Source organism: Sinocyclocheilus rhinocerous, unplaced genomic scaffold (genome assembly GCF_001515625.1).
Source record: "Sinocyclocheilus rhinocerous isolate Xijiao unplaced genomic scaffold, SAMN03320098_v1.1 scaffold72, whole genome shotgun sequence".
In the NCBI taxonomy this organism is placed as follows: Eukaryota; Metazoa; Chordata; class Actinopteri; order Cypriniformes; family Cyprinidae; genus Sinocyclocheilus; species Sinocyclocheilus rhinocerous.
The window spans coordinates 972525-993706 of record NW_015628351.1 but is presented as its reverse complement, the minus strand read 5'-3'; the positions used below and the strand labels follow the sequence as shown (position 1 = coordinate 993706).

The window sequence follows — 21182 nt, the reverse complement described above, 5'->3', positions numbered from 1 at the left end:
TTGTCCCGTACAATCAGAGAGTAATGACATAATCACTCTAAAACCCAGTGTTTTGCCAGATTTGTCACTGCCAGAAAGCGTCACTTGGGTTGGGGACCCTGTGTGACATTCATAGGGATGGAGATCATCTTTACAGGTATAGGTGGGTTTCGTAGGATCCATATGCAACTTGATGTCCAGCTATCAATATAAACCTTTTCGTTTCTTAAAATCCCAATATCAGTCTTTTACTTTGTGCTTATTGTACTGTAGATGTCACTGCGTTCTGCATTTTTCATTCACATTTATTCATTTAGCAGGGTGTGATGAAGGCTTCATTCAAAATCAACGCGGCCAGTATAGTCTGATTCATGAACAAACAACACTTTTGCGCTTCATGCTAGTAAATAAAAAAACAAGCAGTGCAACCAGTGTAATTCGATTCTCATACAAATGGATCTTATAAGCAGGTTAATTTATCGAAGCAAAAATACAGCACAACCAGTGTGATTTGATTCACAAACAAATGACATTGAGCCGGTTCTATTTAGCGAATCAAAATGTAGCACAACCAGTGTAATTCGCCTCACGAGTGAACAAATCTTATGAATGAACTCTTGGTTCATTTTAGTGACTTTAGTGACTAGAACATACAGTGCAGTGCAACCAGTGTAGTTCGATTCATGAATTTAATGACTGTTATGAGCCAGTTCTTTTTAGTGAATCAAACCATTTTGCGTGACCAGTGTAGTTCAATTCTCTTGAGCCAACATATTTAATGGTTATTCGAAAAGATGAGTTACCTGTTTAAATCAGACTAAAACAGTGCCCTGTCTAATTTACAAAATTAACAGAGATGTGTTTTTTCATATGACAGAAATATAGGCTAATGATGAATCAGAATTAAATTATATAGACTCAACAGTGGATTCTAATCACAAGCATGTCAATCTAAATCAAATCCAATCAGGAATCAATACAGTAGCTCTACCTGAAGAAGCCATGAAAACATTGTGTTCTCAAAAACAGCCTTTATAAATCTGACGTTTAACATGACTTATTTGCAAATGTGATTAATTTCAAAGAATATAAATATTTTAATGCATCCCTGCTATTTACTTGAACAGTGGCCACTAGGACATTCACTTTAGGACACTAAAGTGCTGAATGAAAATGCTGAACAGAACAGCATGTACAGACATTAAATGGGGTACAAATAACTCAAATCAAAAAGCCTGCCCTAAACTGAAAGACAAATCTTTTCCAATAACACTTCATATGAAAGTCTCTCACACACATTACGTCGGTGTAGGTGTTTATCGGAAGTATTTCTCAGCTGTCCATTTGACCTACCACAGATAATAAGGGAAATGAGCGCCAGTGCAAACTAGCTCAACGTTATAATTTGCACACAAAGCAAGTGTGATGCTGCAATCAGACTCTCTTCAACTGTTTGACTTTTTTATGGCGAGAGGAGGGCAGGATAATTCCTCAGTAGATCTCATAATAAGTCTAGTGGCTCTCTCTCTCCCCTCACATGTCTTCACTAGCCAGGAATGCACACTTGATATACATATAAATATCTAAACAATGTTTACCCTGCTACAGTACGATGGCATGGAACAGCGAGAGTTATCAAAACAACACAGAGCCTCATTACCTCGCCTACATGTTAGTTTTGTAAAGTTACGAGTGTATTCTGACACGTACATGTTGTTGTGCTTGGTACAAGTGAAGATAGAGAGTAAATTGGATTCAGACGTCTTTGATGTCACTGTTTAATGACCTGTGGGCCTATAATGGGCGCATTTCCAGCTTTCCCCCCTGAGTAATAACAAAGCGGTTAACTGTCTGTTTCACCGCTCACGTAAGAATGTGATGAAAGGAGCTTTATGGTAACTGCTTAACAAATATTCGACATACATGTGAAAGAAAAACTCTATCTGTCGACCATTTGGAGTGTATTAGTTATCAGACCTTGTCTACAGGGAAGGAACTAAAGAATAATGAGGCCTTGGCAATGAAATATACAGTGGTGCCGGGTCTGTTACCTGTTAAATGATGGCCTTTGAAGCTTTCTGCTGCTTGATATACAGCCAATAATCATTTCTCTTTTCGTATCTCTATGTTCTGACTTCCAAAGCAGTAATGACTTGGTACCAAAAGAAACCATAATTGCAGGTAAGAATCTGAGGTGTGGTGTGAATGCGTCCATATAATCAAACCCATAAATCTGTGTACCGACCCATAAAGCTGTGTTTGGGAACATACCATCATCGCATTTTTTGCTCTCGCACACATACCATGTACATGAGACTAAGGAAAATGAATATTCTTGTACAGCCATATTTTGGTGTCTTTTATGAGCCAGGGTATATGCGAGAAATGGTGGGTGAATCGGGAAATAATGGGTGTGTGACATGGATGATGCACGCAAATCTGTCTATTTGTTGATATGGTAAAGGGGGATCCTTTCCCAAAGGCATGGGATGGGTAAAAACATCAAGCCATGCATGGATGAATGCACAGACTGTCATGATACACCCTTCTAGAAACAACAATAACTTTGGGAAAGCCCTCAGTCACTGTTTCTCACTGTAAAGCACCTGTATAGTGTTTTTTGCTAACTATTTCTGATGTGTTTGTATTGCGTGCTTTATTTATATTTCAGTGCCAACGAGTGTTATTTTTACAGGAACAGCTATTGCATCTTTGTAGTGTTGACAACAGTCTTGAGGAACGTGTTTTAAACATGTTATTGTAAGTATTTTTAATTGTGAGATAGTATTTCCAATATTGACATTTGAATTTGGGGCTGAATAATTTTACAAAGTTTTAAATTTAGACATAAATAGACCTAATGGTTGGGTATTTTTAGCTACATACTTGTCAGTGTGTTACTGTAATGTCTGGTAAAATTTGGACCTGAGGTACAAAGATCAACAAACAGAAGCAATTTCTTCATAAAATGTCACTAAACCTCATGGCTGTGTTAGAACAGACCCAGTTTGTAAAGTCTGGGCTATATACTTGTCACTGAGTTAATGTCATGTAAAAACATTTTGTGTCATTTCGTACCTTCAGACTGTGTAATGAAATGGATATACAGCCTAGATGAGGTTACAAGGTTTTTCACAATCAAACACTGCTGCATAATTGTTGATTGTGGCCTCAAGGCAGATTTTTATGGCCGTGTTTATGTTTGCTGCGGTGCGCTGCCACAAAAATAGTCTCTGACGTTTTTCTCTGAAAATAAGTTGATTTTTTTTGTTTTTTTTCTCTGAATACACAGTGAGCACTAAGAATTGTGGATAAATGTTGCATTGTTAATCAAGATAATTATTTGAACACAGTTCAAAACAAAAAAAAAATGTTGGAATTTTGATATTCCATTATTACCTAAATAATGTTTTAAGACTATTAAATTAATAATTGAAACTAATTACTGCAATGCTTTTTCAGCAATCATCAGAAAAAACTCTAACAATACACTAATAGGTGCACTACATTTAATTGAATTACTCAGGCACTTTGTTCTGGTAAACCCCAAAAAATTAAATTGCAGTTGGCAAACAACCATTTACAATTAAACAGAAGTTTGACATGCTACATAAGTAAATGACTTTGTAATTACAGATTCCTGCTCGCACTTGCAGAAGAGTTAGCAGGTACTTTTTAAACATTTAGAAGTTAGTGGCTGTTCATGATGTGGTCAAAACAGACAGAAACATTCTTCAAAATGTCTCTTTTTGTTTTCCACAGCTGAAAGGAAGGTATGGAACAACATGAGGTTATATGTAAATAACACAATTTTCATTTTTGGGCGAACCTTTTGACCAATTAATAAAAAAAATTAGCTGCAGGTTCTTGTGTTCATCTATTTATGTGAAAATAGCTTTGTGTTTGCTTAGTGGGGCTTTCTTTCAGACTCTCATCGAAACTCTTTGCTCGACTTTTTTTTACTCAGTCTCTAATGGAGCATTTGGCAGCTTTGCTCCACAAAGCTCTGCTGTTTTAACAGCCCCAAAACAAACTCATCAGAGAAAAATCCACCCCAGTGGTATGCTGAGATAATAACAGCTTGCCATGATCTGTCATGATCTGAAATACTTCAGCGTATAGGGCTTTTCATACAAGCCATGCTACCGCTGTCAGCTGAATCGACTGTGTACACAGCGCTCTGAAATATTGGAAAGTTTATCGCACTGAGCAAACCGCTGCACATTCCGTAGGCTATCAGCCTGAAGTCTCTGTGAAAATGTTCCTTTGTATCCAAAAAACATTTCAGAGAACTTGAACTGAATCCTTGCTTTCTGACAGTCAGAGAATGGTTTATACTTTTTGGAGTAAAGAACACGAGGGAACATGATGAAATGAGATATAGATGGACAGAAATGGATATAGATGTGTCTCCACAAACTTCGACGACATTTCCAAGCAGCAACTTCAGGCAAGTTAATCCTTGTCCTGACAGAGTTATGGATCCTCCCCGTACACCAACTGATCCGACTCTGATCATTTGAAGCGTTAATGGAAGTTCCTCATATATTTCGAAGTGAAGGTGTTGACTTGTCCATCTTGTGGAAACAGGTTGTAACTCTCTTGCCGAGGCCAAAAGAGAGTACATTCCCCTTAAGCTTTAAGTTAGCGTCTGTGCTAGCATCTGTGGCTTATACTTCTATTTGGCACAGGAAATTAAACAACTCAATGGAGCCGCCAAAGTCGATATTGATCCTTAATAGAACCGTGTTGAATCAACAGTATTCGGGGGAATTCATGACCTGAGCGTTTGTTCTTTTTGGTAATATTAGAATCCTGTGGATCATTTTTTGGCACGACTAGCCTGCTCTGCGCTGCTTTGACATACTGATGATACAGTCTGTATTTATAAAGCATTCCATAAAAGACAATGGAAAAGAAACTAATCACGTCTTCTCCCCGTGTTTGGGGAAGATCTGAGGGATTGCCTTCTGCTGTAACAGTATCTGTACAAATCTGTCTGTCTTGGCTGTCTCCGGGCTCCTAATTCACAACAATAACACTCAGACATCCAACATGCAAGAGGCTTGTGTGCTAGTTAAGTTGTTTATTTTGTCTCCTGTCACAAGAATAGAGGGATAGGAAAAAAATTGCACCCAAGCAAAAATACGAGCTTGTCCCATTCCAGTATGTATAAGAAAAACAAGGGGTTACTTTGTTGCAGCTTAACATGAGGCAGGTCTTTCTGTGAAGAGATGCAGCATGTTAGTTTTACAGATAAGTGATCCAGGTCTCGGTGCCAAACCTAAACAAATTCCATTTCAGACAGCTCACCTCTACAACTTGTCTCTATCTTTGTTTCTATCTCGACCGCAGTCACTTGAAGTTTAGGGAAGGGCCCAAGGAGATTCAATTCATATTTGTGGTTACTGGGATTTATAAAGCCTCGCGTTTCATCTAAGCGAAAACATCGTCAGCTCTTCGGCATTGTTGGTGGTTAGTTGACCAAGTAATAATTATGTTTAAATAAATATTTATATTTCATATTTATATAATTATCTCATATTTAGTTCAATTTGTGAGTGCTGTCAAAATGCTATTCAGTTAAAAGTCAAAATATGTAGAGTGGGTTTTCACATTTTAAAATAAAAAAATGAAACCTTTTTTCTTAGCTTTTGAAATCGATAGATGAAATTGAATGCACAAACTTGGATTTAGAGCTTAATGATGGGTGAAATATGGACTCATTTTGATGAGGATCATTGTATGATTTTTACCATATAAATGTATCTGAGTAACAGCAGATTACTTCATTGGTACTTTGTAGGTAGGGGTGTGATGTACAGGAGTAATATTTCATCACACCCCTGCAAACAGTGTGTTCTTTCAACTAGACAGCCATCTTAAACCATTTTTATATAATATTCTGAATGCTACTATTGAGAAAGTAGCTCAAATTGTAGAATCTTCCAAAAAAAGGGAGATGTCATTGGTTTGACTGATGATTGCTGAAGTCATTCCAATGTGGGATTTAGAGGCTTCAAATGTTGCCAAGTAGAATGAGTTATATCACAGATTGCATATTTGATAACCTCTCTCTGAGTTAGAAATCTACCTCTCAGAAATCAACTTCAGGCTCTGAGAGCTTATTGAATAGATGAAGCCAGCAATGTTTCCACTGAAAGCCACTGTATGTGTTTAAAGAGTTGCAAAAAGGAACCCACAGTATAATGCAATGTCTCGGGCCTCTCATTTTTAGGTGAACTGTAACGTTGTGCTCATGGAAACTTGTTGAGAGAGATCAATTTAGAAAGGTTGTTTATTTTTTCACAGACCCTACTGGGCAAAATTGACGTAGCACCTGAGAGAACTACTGAGAAGGAGTAATTAAGCAAAGAGTAAAGTCCTCAAGAGAAAATCTGACTGACTGTGTTTGGCATGAGGTAGTGCTGCATGCCACACAAAAGACCCATTCCTTTACTGCTGTGGTGCAACCTGCCTTGATGTCTGGCACCATTTAATAGCATCTTTAGACATAATTTTCCTGTGAGGGTTTGTAAGCAGAAATTATGACTCATTGGATTTCGTTATGTAGCTACAATGCGCTGCACTCAATGCCAACGGGAGAATGATCTCTGGATTAAATATCTGATAAATCACACAGTTAGAACTTCTCCCAGTGACTCATCAAATATAAAAATGGGAGTAGCACACCTTTTTTATGCATCCGCTCTGACGTGTACACTAACCAAACCTAATATTATGACAGTTTGTCATGTGTGCATCATATCCGGAATACTTCAAGTTATACAGAAATATGAAAAAAACAACAACAACAACAACAACAACAACATGCATGTCATCATTTCTTTGTTTTTATTCAGCAGGTCAGTGAGAACCAGAGAGTGGACCCTCTTGGATCATGGATGGATTTTGTGAAGAGACCTGTGGGCAACTTTCCCGGAAAATGCCGAAAGCGAAAACGACCACTGGTGCGGAAAATCTTTACAATCACATATTATCAAATGTCAAACACATAATCAACAGTAGCACATGAGACAGAGCTGAAATTGTGGCAAGGAGAGGAATTTTCATTCACCCGTAATGTACAGATTAATTCTTATAAATCAAGAATAAATGTAGAATTTAAGAATGTCTTAACAAGTTAAAGGAATAGTTCACCCAAAAATGAAAATTTACTGAGAATTTACTCACCCTCAGGCCATCCAAAATGTAGATGAGTTTGTTTCTTCATCAAAACAGATTTGGAGAAATTTATCATTACAGTATATCACTTGCTCACCAATAATTCCTTCGCAGTGAATGGGTGCAAACAGCTGATAAAAACATCACAATAGTCCACAAGTAATCCACATGACTGTAGTCCATCAATCAATGTCTTGTGAAGTGAAAACTGTGTTTGTAAGAAACAAATCCATCAAGGCAATTGATTACATAAAACATCACTTCTGACCAAAATTTCATAGTTCAAAAGTTCATAGTCCAAAATAATGCTGTTGTCCTTTTACATTACATAGACATATTTGTTTATAACTGTTTTGGACTGTTTTTTGATTGTAAACAGTGCTTGCTTGTGATCTGTGCATATTTCTCTCCTGATTCAGATTAGATGACTTTTTTCACTAGAGAAAGCAATATTATGGATAGAGAACTCAAATTTTAGTCAGAAGAAACTGTTAAAGATCAATTTGTTGATTACAAACACAGCTTTTCACTTCAGTGGAGTGGTGTGGATTACATGTGGTTTATTGTGATGTTTTTATCAGCTGTTTGAACTCTCATTCTGACGGCACCCATTCACTGCATAGGAGCATCATTTGGTGAGCAAGTGATATAATGGTACATTTCTCCAAATCTGTTTTTGATGAAGAAAAAACCTTCATCTTGGATGGCCTGAGGGTGAGTCCATTTTCAGCAAATTATATTTTTTGTTAATTATTTCTTTAAGGTTTTTTTTCCAGTCATGGTGTGCCAACTTTTTTCTTAAACATATAGTTATTTTAGCCAAGCACCTACAGTGACATTTTTTGGCAATATGCATGTTTTTTTTGTATTTTAGTACATTTAGCCTACACATGCTTACCACCATTACTTACTGTACAAGTCATTTTGTGATGGCTAATTAATAAAATAGGTAGCTAGAGACACATGTAAAACTTGTGCAATATATGAACTAACAAGCACCATTGCATATGTATTGCACTTCAAAAAAGTTGAGTGTCTAAGAATGAACTTTTAATGTATAATTTATCTCTACCAGAGAATTTGTAATATATTGCATAACACATTCCTTATCACATTTCAAGTTGTAACACGTTATTACATAAAGTGAGATGCTCTTGAGCATTCAAAGAAATTTGAGTCTTGATTAAATTGATTTGAAATTCTATAACAGTTATATTTCTTTGCCTATCAGCCTGGTCCCCCGGGCCCTCCTGGACCTCCAGGGCCTCAGGGACCCCCAGGATCCCCTGGGGCAGAGGTCACTCAAGAAGTCCTGCTGCAAGAGTTCAAAGAAATGATCAAAGGTGAGGACCCACAACACATGTGAATCCCAGTGATGGACATTTTCTATCATCATCAAGTGGCTATCATGAAGATGAGCTGGACATTTTGAGAGATACAGTGATGAGGTGTCTTTAAGTGCACACAGTGATGTGTCTGCTTGTGATCTGCTTGAACAGAGGCCACAGAGAAGCGAGCAGCAGTGGACAAGCCCAACGAACCCAGTCAGCTGCCCACGGCTCTGATTACCCTAGAGAGTATGACCTCCTACAGGAGAATCGAGGAAGCCTTCCACTGCAAACTCAAAGGCCCTGTCGTTGTGGACAAAAAGACTCTGGCTGAACTGCAGAACTTTCAGACAGTAAGTGCAGACAGTAAATATATCTGTCTTATATCATAATGGAATATCTATCCATCAATCCATCATAATGGATCTAATAGATCCTAACTTTATATTTAACAAAACCAAACCAAAACAAAAAACATATCTTTGGTAACATTTCATTCATTTATTTTTGCATAATACTTCTGGCAAATGTATCTTTAATTCCACATTGTTATATGAACAACAAATCAGTTTTACAGTTACAAATCAGTTACACTGATTTAAATGTCATAGTTAATTGTTTGATTCAAAAAGAAGTGACTCAACTGAGCTGATTCGACTTGCTGTTTTGAACTATTCATTAAAACTCTTTTTTATTTTGGGAATCGGAAAACAGCACTGTATTTTCTAATAATTCAACGGCCCGTCGTCAATTATTCCTTACTTGACCAGTATCCCTCTTAATTTTCAGCAGTCTTTAATTATCCATTTTACATGAATGTCTTCTGTTATGCTATTGTTTTTAAAAGTTATTGTGTTTATACATGTGTAGCTTATGGTCAAATAATGCAATCAGTCACAATTAGGCCTATATCTAGACTTTTACCATCAAATGAACAAAAAAGAGCATTTTTAATGTGTTTTATACTTCTTTTTGTTATAATTATTGTTAACAGCCCAACAAAAACGAAGGAAACACTGCATATAAAACTGGGTAACAGCAAATTCACATTAATGCAAATTCAAATGAGCATTCCAGCTATTTAGAAACACAGTCATTTACAGTAAATGATACAGCTTACAAAGCGAACATGTGATCGTCTCGTTGAGGCAGTGGGATCGGCTTTTGCCAGAATGTAAGAAATTCCAGTCTGTTGCAAAAAATTTCAGATTGGCTTATTTTGTCTTGGTTCCATTTGGCTTCTTCATGGTGACAGTTTTACACAATTGCTTCCAACCTGTGTGTGTTCAAAGTGAAGTGTGTAATTTCTCCATCACCAAACAGAATTACAAAATCAATCGGCCAATCAGACAGAGACTGTAACTCCACCCCAATCAGCTTTAAAGACAGCTGTATTAAGGCCACCTGTGATTAAGCTCCTGATTGACTCTTGACATGAACATTAGTGACAAGACATTGGATTGGCTGAATGTTTACTCAGCCAATCAAGAAGGGCCTAATCCACCCTCCTCCTAAAAAATATATCCTTTTTCTAATGTGCTACATTGCTGTCTTGGTGGTGTACAAAAGGTACTCTGTCTGAGGTTTTGGACGAGTGAGTGGTGTGTAAAAATAGACACCATTTGAAACAGTGTGCTGTTTCAAAGAAGAGCTTTACCCTGTGGCATTCTGATCATCCAAGGACACACACCGAAAATCCATGATTTAGCAGCGTCTTTTAGTCACGGAAAAAACTGCGATTGATTAATATGGACAAGATTTAATCTAAGCTCCTATGAGCAATTTAATTCTGCTGATCACTGAGGATGTATGATTCTTACTTTCCGTATTAAAGAAATTATGATCATATAGTCTTTCAAATCTGTCAAATGGATGAAATAATGTCAATGCAAAGCTTTATTCATCCAATGTAGAAATAGATGTCAAATAAAATTACGCTCTTCTCACATATCTGTTGGGATCTGACATGTAGCCTATATGAAAGGCATTCATTGTATGTGTTCAAAGCTGACTGCACAAAAATGGCAGAAGCGAACAGTGTTTAGCACACTAATCGGAGGACTCATTATAAAAGCGTCTGAGTCTGGAACTCTTGGTGGGTTCTGGAGGCGTAATGCAGAATAATGTGGTCTGGCATGGCTGCAGTGTGCAGTTATGATCAAAAACAGAATCGGAGGATTCTTGGAAGATGTCTACATATTTCTAACCATTTAATGGTTATGTGCTTCCAAACTGAGTCCTAAAACTGGTATATTTTCGAACGCTGTATGCAGAATGCTTGATTTGCATGTGCGTTTATTAGAGTGTGGAGAGCAAGAATTCTGCTGAAAAACCTATTCTTGAGATGTTTGGAATGCTCAGCAATTTACAAAGTATGATTTTCAGATAGAGATAGAGTGAAGGGTGTTGATCAATGGTTATTAGGTGTGTTCACTGTAGGCCCTCTATAATTCTCACCTGTTTCATACCTTCAGCCTCCTGCCAAAGGTGCCTTCCTCAGAGGGACGGGGATGGATCAGTCCACTGGCCGATTTACAGCTCCTGTAACTGGAATTTATCAGTTCTCTGCCAACGTTCATATTGGTAAGGAAAGGCTGAAGGTTTCACCTCACCAGTAGCAAACTTTCTGTCTTTTGTAATCTTTTGTTTTCTTACACTTTTTCAGTCTTAGACATGATGTTTGGAGGTATGATAATGATTAGCGGAATCAAACCCATGTTCAAACAATAGAATGCATGAATGAACTGCAATAATGTACACAATTTACGGCGATTTTTTAAGTAAAATTGTATATGGATGGTACACAATTTACAGTCAAAAGAGTAATAGAATATATTAATAATAATAATATTAATATATATGTAATTATATATATGTTATTTTATTATTTCATTAGAAACAGTAATATTGTAACAAATTTCTATTTCAGTATATCTTAAAATGAAATTTATTCCTGTCACAGCAAAGCTGAATTTTCAACATCATTACTCCAGTCTTCTGTCTCACATGATCTTTCAGAAATCATTCTAATATGCTGATTTGGTCTTTAAAAAATTCTGATTATTATCAGTGCTGAAAACTGTTGTGCTGCTTAATAGTTTATTAAGGATTCTTTGATAATTAGAAAGTTCAAAAGAATAGTTTACTTGGAAAACATACAAAATATTTGTAACATTATAAATGTCTTTACTGTAACTTCAGATCAATTTAATGCATCCTTACTGAATAAATATTAATTAAAAAAAATGCTTACTGACCCCAAACCTTTGAATGTGATGGATATGTAGATTTTTTCAAATTAAAATATGCTTTGGATAAAATTGTCTACCAAATACAGAGATTAATTGAAAATTCAATTTCTCTGCTATAAATACAAATGCATGGAGTACAAATTAATATTTCAATGTCAACTCTATCAGGAGATGCCATCATGTAATGGATGTGTTTCAGACTTGGCACTTTCTCAACAGATGGATTGCATTCCCCTGTAACTTACATTCCAACCGTGCTGCATTTGTTTGCTGAGATTGAGGGTGTCTTGCACAATCTTGCATGTTTAAAAAGCTAAAAAATTTGTGCTGTGCTTGAAAGCGCACAACCATACTTTTTTTTTGATGCTCTAAAGAGGGGGTCCAGTGATCCTTCATCCGTCCTTTCAGAGGCAATGCTTATGTGGAGTTACACTGAAATAAGCCCCAGGGACTCTGAATGCAAAACTCTTCTAAGCTGTGGCGCCGTCCATGCAGCTCCGGGAAAAGGAATTGGCTCTTTGCAGTAGACTGTGGCAGAAAATCAACATCCCCAAACAAATTCACAAATCCACTGCAGACCAATATTTAGATGCGGCTGGAGGTCAAACATGACTGGCTGTGGCATCGTGTGCTCCACATACAAAGCTCTGTCAAACAACATTTCAACAGCCTTTACTCTTCATACAACAGTTTGTAGTGCATGTCTGAAAAGTATTCTCAGGAAATATAATTTTTTGTACTTTGTGTACTTTCTTGCAGACCACACTGAGGTGAAGAAAAGTAAGAACCAGCTGAGAGCCAGAGACAATGTCCGAGTTTTGATCTGCATTGAATCACTCTGCCACAGATATACGTAAGTTTGCTTTATCTCACATTAAAGGGATAGTTCACCCAAAAATAAAAATTCTGTCATAATTTATTGAGCCTCATGTCATTCCAAAACTGTATGAAGTTCTTTCTTCTGTGAAACATCTTAGCTTTTATGCCATTGCAAACAAGCTTAAAGGGATAGTTCACCCAAAATGAAATTCTGTCATCATTTACTCACCCTTATGTTGTTCAAAACCTACTGTATATGAGTTTCTGTCTTCTGTTGAACACAGAAAAAGATATTTTGAAGAATTTGTGTAACCAAACAGTTTCTGGTCCCCACTGACTTCCATAGTATTTTTTTCCCCCTGTACTATGACTTTAAGTCAATGGCTACCAGCAACTATTTTAATTTTTGGGTGAACTATCTCTTTAAATAGACACAAAACTATCATAAAAGTATCATAAACGGGGTTCATACAACTACATTATACTTTTTTTTACAAGTCTATGGAGCCCATAAGGGGAAATTGTGATGGAAAATAAATTGAGATAAATGTAATGCTTTTCCGTTCCCCAGAAAAATTATATGAGGCGGGAGGAAAAATGATATTTCAGTGCTTTTGTGAGCAAATGCAAAGTTTCTCTGGGTAATGCAATACTTGTGCAAGAGAATACAAAAGTTTCGTGTGAGAACGCAAAAGTTTTGTGAATGAACACAACATTTCTCAGGGATTGCAAACATTTTGCGAGCAAACGCAAAAGCTTTCAAATAAATGTTTTCCTCCAACGTCCCTTTAGGGGCTCCGAACAAGTCCTATAAAGTCATACAATAGATTTGTGTGATAAGCAGACTCAAATTTAAATTATTATTTACTGAAAACCTCTTGAGAGAAGTAGTGATGTTTGATTCATGAATGAATCATTCAAACTATATAATTAAAGTGCTAGTATTTTAGTGTGTTTCCAACTGGCCACACAGAGTTTCTTGTGATTTTCTTTGATTTCAGGTCTTTCTGTCAGACTTAGTGTTAGCAGAACCATCCAGGAGAAAATCTGACACCAGCAATTTTGTTAGAAATGTTATTATGATTACATTATGTATAATTTACCCTCAAGTAGTCTATTTATTAACATTCGATTTTGGACCCATTGTCCACAGACCACATCCACATCAATATAAATTCATGATTCAGACTCTAAGGAATACATCGCTTATGATGAAAATTAGTATTTTTCTTGAGCTCCTTTTTACATTCAGAGCATGTGGTTTTATTTCAGTGGCTTAAGCGTGTGAGTGCATGTCATAAAAATCCTCTTTCACAAATCAAACAAAAATGAATTTACTTAAAAAAAAGAGAAAAAAAAATACTAGGAGTACATGAGGTGGGGAAGGGGGAATGGGGGTGGCAGATCAGCCTGGAAGTCTCTTCTAGTGTTTGCTGATTGTTAGCGCTCTTTTGCTCTTAGTGAGTAACGCATGAGCTGTAAAGCATGTTGTCTGTTCTAGCTTGTGTGGAACCAGCAAGGCATTTCCTGTGTTAAAGTGGAGCAGGCCTTTAAAAAAATGTCCTCTCACCTTCAGTCTGGTCCCTGTCACCTTAGTAACCTTTACCGCCACCTTTGACTCTTGGGTCCCTGTTGGTCTTAGCAACAGTACTGAAGGGTAATTCCTAAAATGTATTGCTGCAAAGTGCTAATAGAGACCTTTAAAGGAAAAGTATTAATTTTAAGGAATGTACTTTTATGTATAACAAAACAAAGTGATCTTTCTTTGAATAACCTCAACACTGTGCCATGATTTCACTTAGTAAAAATTAATTATAATGGAATTACTTTACAATTATACTACTTCTATCTTTTGCTGAAATAAAATAAAATGAAATAAAATAAAATAAAATTGAATTGAATTGAATTGAGGGGTCTAACCAATGCTTTGCTTCCATATCTTGGATAGGGGAATTTGTGAACTGTCACATAACTTCTATGCAACGTAACATATCACTAAGAATCTAATCTCTACTGACTGTGTTGATTTTGTATTGACTTGTGAAGTCTACAAATCAATAATTTGTTCACTCAAAATATTTTCTGTACCGTAATAGATCCTTGGAAATGATTGTTGGCCTTGAGAGTAACAGCAAGATATTTACAGTATCTGTCCATGGACTGCTGGAACTTCAGGTAAGAATTAGTTAAACACACTCCACTCAGTTTAATGCAGTTTTACTTTTATGTAGTTGTATCCTTATCATACAAATCTGGTGTTTCTGCTGCTGTTAAGGTGAAAAAAAAAAAAAAAGTTAAAATCTTAACTTAAAACAAATCGGAATTAATTGTTGATTTGAATGCTGGAAAATGAAATACGTTTGTTAATGAATGTTTCTGATCTTATTGTAATTGATTAATCAGTGCATGTTTTTATTATTTAAAAAAAGTTAACTTAGTTCGTAGTGGATAATGTTAACCAACATCTAAATAGCTATTTTTGTAAACGCTACATTTAGTCTGGATCAATTCTGGTATGAAACAGTTTTCATTATCCAAAAAATCTCGCTGAATAACCTGTTTCTTAAAGGGGTCATGAACTGAGAAATCAAAATTCCCTTCATCTTTTGACATATAAGTGGTCATAGTACAAAAACATCCTGTAAGTTTCAGAATTTAAAACTCTCTCATTAGTCTAAAAACAGCTTATATTGAAGCCAGTCTGCCAAAACTACAAGTTGTGGAATGTTCCAGTCTATGATGTAATAGTGTGGATAAACACCGCCTCCTCAGAAGTAGATCAATGCCTGCTTCCACATCTCTGCCTGTTTAGCCCCGCCCACCAATTCACACACATTGTAGGTAAATGACAAGAGTTGCAAATGCAGGTCTACACAGAAACCAAATGATAAACTTTATTTGATTAACTTTATTTTTAATGAAGTGTCAGAACACGTCAGGAAGAACTTGGTCCTTTGTTCACTTCATTTTACCGTGGATTTGTTTTGCAAACAAGGCATAATTAGATTTTCAGAATGACTGAAACTAAAAGACGGTGCTGTGCTGACTAAGTGTGAGTAACCGTTTTCATTACGTGATCACTATTGCTTTGTCTTCTTACAGATCGTTTGATATGTACTGAGTATTTATGCGTTTTTAACCTAAATAACAGCAGCGTCCATCTGTGAAGAATTTAGGCTGTCAAACATACACAACTGTTAGCCAATCATAGCAGTGGGCGTTTACTTATGAGTCTACAGTCCGCCACGACTATTCAAATAGAGCGTTCTGGTGAGGGGGTCAAAACAGGACAGAAAATAGCCTATTACTTCTAAATTGAACTTGGTCCTTTGTTCACTTCATTTTACCGTGGATTTGTTTTGCAAACAAGGCATAATTAGATTTTCAGAATGACTGAAACTAAAAGACGGTGCTGTGCTGACTAAGTGTGAGTAACCGTTTTCATTACGTGATCACTATTGCTTTGTCTTCTTACAGATCGTTTGATATGTACTGAGTATTTATGCGTTTTTAACCTAAATAACAGCAGCGTCCATCTGTGAAGAATTTAGGCTGTCAAACATACACAACTGTTAGCCAATCATAGCAGTGGGCGTTTACTTATGAGTCTACAGTCCGCCACGACTATTCAAATAGAGCGTCCTGGTGAGGGGGTCAAAACAGGACAGAAAATAGCCTATTACTTCTAAATTATGATGTTGTTTAATGTAAAAATCTTGATAACATTATTAGTGGACCTCAGAGAACAGTACAAAAAAAAGAGTAAATAAAAGGCAGTTCATGACCCCTTTCAATACATAAAATTAAGTAAAATGTGTTGCAGATTGACATCGACTTTAAATAATGTGATGTTTTCTTTCTCACAGGCCGGGCAGTACACCTCCATATTCGTGGACAATGCAGCTGGAGCATCGACCACAATACAGAATGGTTCAGATTTCATGGGCATGTTGTTGGGGGTATAGTCTTGTTTTATAGCCAGACTATATCTGGCAGGCCACGTAAGACTGCATAGCTCCTCTTTGGACTATCATCCAGCACCATATAGCCTCATGAGACAATATGTGACTGCTACAAAGCTCTCGGCTTGCTCATGGACGAGACATGGACATATTAAAACCCACAAAGCAGAGACAGTTGAATGCAAAACTGAAAGACTTTACTGAGGACAGTCGTTCCACATCTGCCTCTCTCATGTGCCGTCTACAGTGAGGTTTTTACCTCTTCAGAAAGATCAGTTCTCACTGTTTCCACTCACCATGTTCTATTTTGTGATTAATAGATGTATACAAAGAGATTTTTGTATTTTGACATTGTGTTGTTATGTCCTTCCTCTTAATTAATAGTGTTTATACAGAATGTTTATATACACAGTTTGTTTTCTATGGTGAGAGGTTTTCTACAATACAAGAGCTAAACTATTTTGGATTAGTCTTGAAGGAATATTTCACCCCAAAATGAAAATTTTTTAATAATTTCTCAGCCTCAGGCCATCCAAGATGGGTTTCTTTTTCATTGGAACAGATTTGTAGAAATGTAGCATTACGTCACTTGCAATGGATCCTCTGCAGTGAATGGGTGCCGTCAGAATCCAAACAGCTGATAAAAACGAATCCATCATTAAGACTGCTAATGCTAAATTTCTTAAAATCTCATTCAGTGAAGAAACAACTCATCTTGGATGGCCTGAGGGTGAGAAAAAATTCTACATTTTCTCATTTTTGTGTGAACTATTCCTTTAAGAATTTTGTGAACTTTAGAGGTGTTACCCAAAGCACCTCCTCTTTTGCATACATGCCTATATTTTTTAAATATAACAAGCTAGACAGTTTTATTTACTATGCAGCTCAGAAAAGCATGTTGTAGTGACTTGATTATTGATAAAAGAACAGATTTTCCATTATACTCGGCCAAAAGAAGGAAACAGCCAAATACAAGAAAAGAAACAAGATGAATGACTCCGTCTATTTTTACGTCCAACAGCTAACAGTCCCAAACAATAGCGTTTATCAAGGAGTGTGTGTGAATGTGTGTTTGGAAAGCTACTGCCATGATCGATTAGACATGTTAGAGTCCTGCTGAGTTCTCATTTTGTTTACTGCAATGCCAAATACGTCATCTGAATGCTCTGTTTTTCACATCTCCATGGAAGTTTATTCTTGCTTTCTTTCAGATGTGTTGCTTTTCTTCCTTTCCCCCCCTAACGTCGTTTTTGTTATTAACTTAGTAAATGCAGAAATTCAAATGCACATATATATTAGCATATGTACAATTTTCCATACAAATTATTTATGTTTAAATGTATCTGCCAATTAAAACGGATTTATTTTTTTAATTGGCTTCTAGCCTTCCAGTAGATCTCAATACAAGTGAAATTAATGTAAGCGAACCTGTTTAAATATACAGTATTTGCTTGTATTGTGGTGTAATGGAAATGAAACTATATTCAATAAAAGTAAAATATATCTATTCACCTGGGCATGCTTGCGGTTGACTCGAAATGACTTTTATGAGCTTTGAAATCTTGCTAACGTTCGTAATTCTCTGCTCGATAAAGCAGGCAGGACGTACTCCCGGTGCCGCACGATGAAGCTCATGGAAAATATTATTTGGTGCGGTAGTGTGGAAAATGCTTCTTTGCATCATTTGCATTGTAAATAATCCAGGATACCTCAAATACCTTGGCAAACAAGAGCGCGTCTGACAGACTGATGGTGGTACAGTATGCCACCTGGGCACACCAGAGACCCATCAATGAAATCCTGTCATTTGAGTGTCATTTAGATTATCACATGAAAAAAGCACAACACTCACATTGCACAGATAAATAATTATCTGTGCTGCGCCTTCAAGCCTCATCTTTAATCAATAGGCCTTTTCGTTTTTCTTTTCTACTTACACTCTCAGAAAATATGGTACAAAAAGTAATTATCTGACGTGTACATATTAGTACCTAAAAGGTACTATAAGTACCTTCACTCTAAAAAATGCTGGGTTAAAAAGGGACAAACCCAGCGTTTGTCCCTTTTTAACCCAGCATTTTTTAGAGTGAAGGTACTTATAGTACCTTTTAGGTACTAATATGTACACGTCAGATAATTACTTTTTGTACCATATTTTCTGAGAGTGTAAGTAGAAAAGAAAAACGAAAAGGCCTATTGATTAAAGATGAGGCTTGAAGGCGCAGCAAACCCAGCTATTGGGTTGTTTTGACCCAGCGGTTGGGTTGTTTTGAACCCAACCGCTGGGTCAAAACAACCCAATAGCTGGGTTTGTCCCTTTTTAACCCAGTGCTGGGTTATATTTAACCCAGCATTTTTTAGAGTGTTGAAAAGGTACCTCTCAAGAAGGTTTTGTACCTTTTTTCTTAGAGTTTTTGAGAACCAAAACTGTTCAAAACAAAACAGTGCTCTGGAAGTTCTGAACGTTCTGAAGGATGCTGTTAATTCTCTGGTGAAGTTCTTTCATTATAAGCAAATACCACAGCTTTGTAATACAAGGCATTGTGGTTACATTATCAATCGTCTGTAAAACCGACTGCTGCAGTGTTATTTTAGTATTATTTATACTATCATAGTTTTTATTAATATTTTGAATGGGCTATTATTGTTATATTTTCAGTTCTAATTTTAGTTATACTATTACCTGCTTTTGTCATTTGTTTTAGGTTTTTTATATTTCTAAATAGTTTTAATTTATTTTTTTATTTCAGTTAGTAATTTTAGTACTTAAAACTTATTTTAATTAGTTGCAAAGGCAAGATCTATAAAAATTTCGGCTAAAACTTACAATAAGGTTTCATTTGTTAAAGGGATAGTTCACCCAAAAATGAAAATTCTGTCATTAATTACTCACCCTCATGTCTATGGAAGGGTCAGAGAACTCTCGGAATGCATCAAAAATATCTTAATTTGTGTTCCGAAGATGAACGAAGGTCTTATGGGTTTGGAACGACGAGGGCGATTAATGACAGAATTTACATTTTTGGGTGAACTATCCCTTTAACATTAGTTAACTACATTAGTTACCATGAACTAACAATGAACAATACGTTTGCATTTATTAATCTTAGCTAATGTTAATCTCAACATTTACTAATACATTTAAGATCAAAAGTTCTGTTTACATCAGTTAATCCACTATGAACTAACATGACCATGGACATTTTAAAGGAGATGCCCCTTTTTACACTATGTAATATAAGTGTCAGGTATCCCAAGAATGCGAAGTTTCTGCTAAAAAAAAAAAAAAAAAGATTTTTAAAAAAGAATTTATTATATTATTTTGAAAATGCCTATTTTAATGGAAGTACATTCACGCTGTTTTTGTGCATGTCTCTTTAAATGCAAATGAGCTGCTGCTCCCCGCCCCCTTTTCCAGAACAGGGCTATGCCTTTACAGCTTGTTCCTCAGATACTCTGCTAAAAAAAGATATATTTGGTTTTGCCTATCATGCTGAAATCCTGCGTTACCACTAAGTTTACAATTTTTTTTGTTTTTTTTTGTTTACAATTTTCCTCAAATATGTTATTTTTAGTTATAAAAGAATAAAACATTTATATTTTTAGAACTAAGCTTTATCTCAATTAAGATGATTAAAAAGTTTTTTTTTTTTAGTTTTAGTGTAGGTTAATGATAACAACACTATTCAGTTTTGTGGTACACTCGCATTTCCACTCTTTCTTCTCAGTCGATTCTAACAGCTTATAAAAGAGTTAAAAGACTTGATTAGTTCTCTTTAAAAGTGCACGGCAACATTAGTGTCCTTAACCACATGTTTCTGTGCTCCAATTAATGTTATTTTAAGAAAATGGCCATGCACCCTTGAGCCAAGAGTTTTAATGCCAGGCAAAGCATAGTTAGTTTTTAAAACCACATGTTCCAATAACCACAGTATAAATCTACAACTAAATTGTGAAGGAGTTTAGCTGTCTATGTTTTCAAACATTTGACTGAAAAAGTCATGTCTAGAAATCTTGTCTAGAACATAACTCACACATATTAAACAGGCTTGTTCAAAAAGCTGCAGTATAAAATGTGAAGGCCTTACATGGGTTTTTATTGATGTGTTCTATAATATTTACACATAATAGGAAAGCCTCATTTAAACTGGGATCACCCAAACAGCAACTTTTCCAAATATCAACTTATCTTATTCACTTTTAGAGCTCATTCTTTTGTTTCGAGAGCTGAAAGAGATTCCCTGCAGACACTGTGTAACTAGCATTCAATTATTATCCCTAAGTGCAAAGAAAAGTGGTGCAAAATTGTCACAAGTGTTGGGAGTCTTTTATGTGTACATTTTTCAGATAATAAGGGCTTAATTTAGTCAAGCTGTTGCAAAACTGTTACAGACCTGGACACAAAAATAGACTGAATCATCATCACTTATTTGCTGGATTTTCTTTTCTGTTGACCAAGCATCATGGAAAATCTGTTGTTAAATCAATTACCAGCATACATGCTTTTTGAAGGTGCATAGTAAACTCGTACAAAAACCCAGTCATGTATGCACAAAAGGAAATGTGCATTTTGGATTACATCTAAAAAAAAAAAAAACATTAAGCCTATCGATGAATGCTTAGATTAGCAGATTTTCTTCAATTTAAGTGTCTCAGGC

At 36.0% G+C, this 21182-nt stretch overlaps 1 protein-coding gene across 1 annotated transcript; it reads left to right on the top strand.

The window, feature by feature from the left end:
* The first annotated feature begins 6841 nt into the window (after nucleotides 1-6841).
* Nucleotides 6842-17015, top strand: LOC107737698 (adipolin). Its single transcript, XM_016549285.1, has 7 exons — nucleotides 6842-6950; nucleotides 8396-8507; nucleotides 8664-8845; nucleotides 10967-11075; nucleotides 12503-12596; nucleotides 14659-14737; nucleotides 16429-17015. The coding sequence occupies exons 1-7, from the start codon at nucleotides 6885-6887 to the stop codon at nucleotides 16525-16527; spliced, it is 741 nt and encodes a 246-aa protein (XP_016404771.1). The 5' UTR covers nucleotides 6842-6884; the 3' UTR covers nucleotides 16528-17015.
* The last annotated feature ends 4167 nt before the right edge of the window (nucleotides 17016-21182 follow it).

What these genes read in the sequence shown, in the direction of transcription:
- LOC107737698 (XM_016549285.1), top strand. Translation starts at nt 6,885, where the DNA reads ATGGATTTTGTGAAGAGACCTGTGGGCAACTTTCCCGGAAAATGCCGA. An exon ending in AACTGCAGAACTTTCAGACA is followed by an intron (nt 8,846 to 10,966) that starts GTAAGTGCAGAC and finishes TCATACCTTCAG; the next exon opens with CCTCCTGCCAAAGGTGCCTT. An exon ending in CTCTGCCAACGTTCATATTG is followed by an intron (nt 11,076 to 12,502) that starts GTAAGGAAAGGC and finishes ACTTTCTTGCAG; the next exon opens with ACCACACTGAGGTGAAGAAA.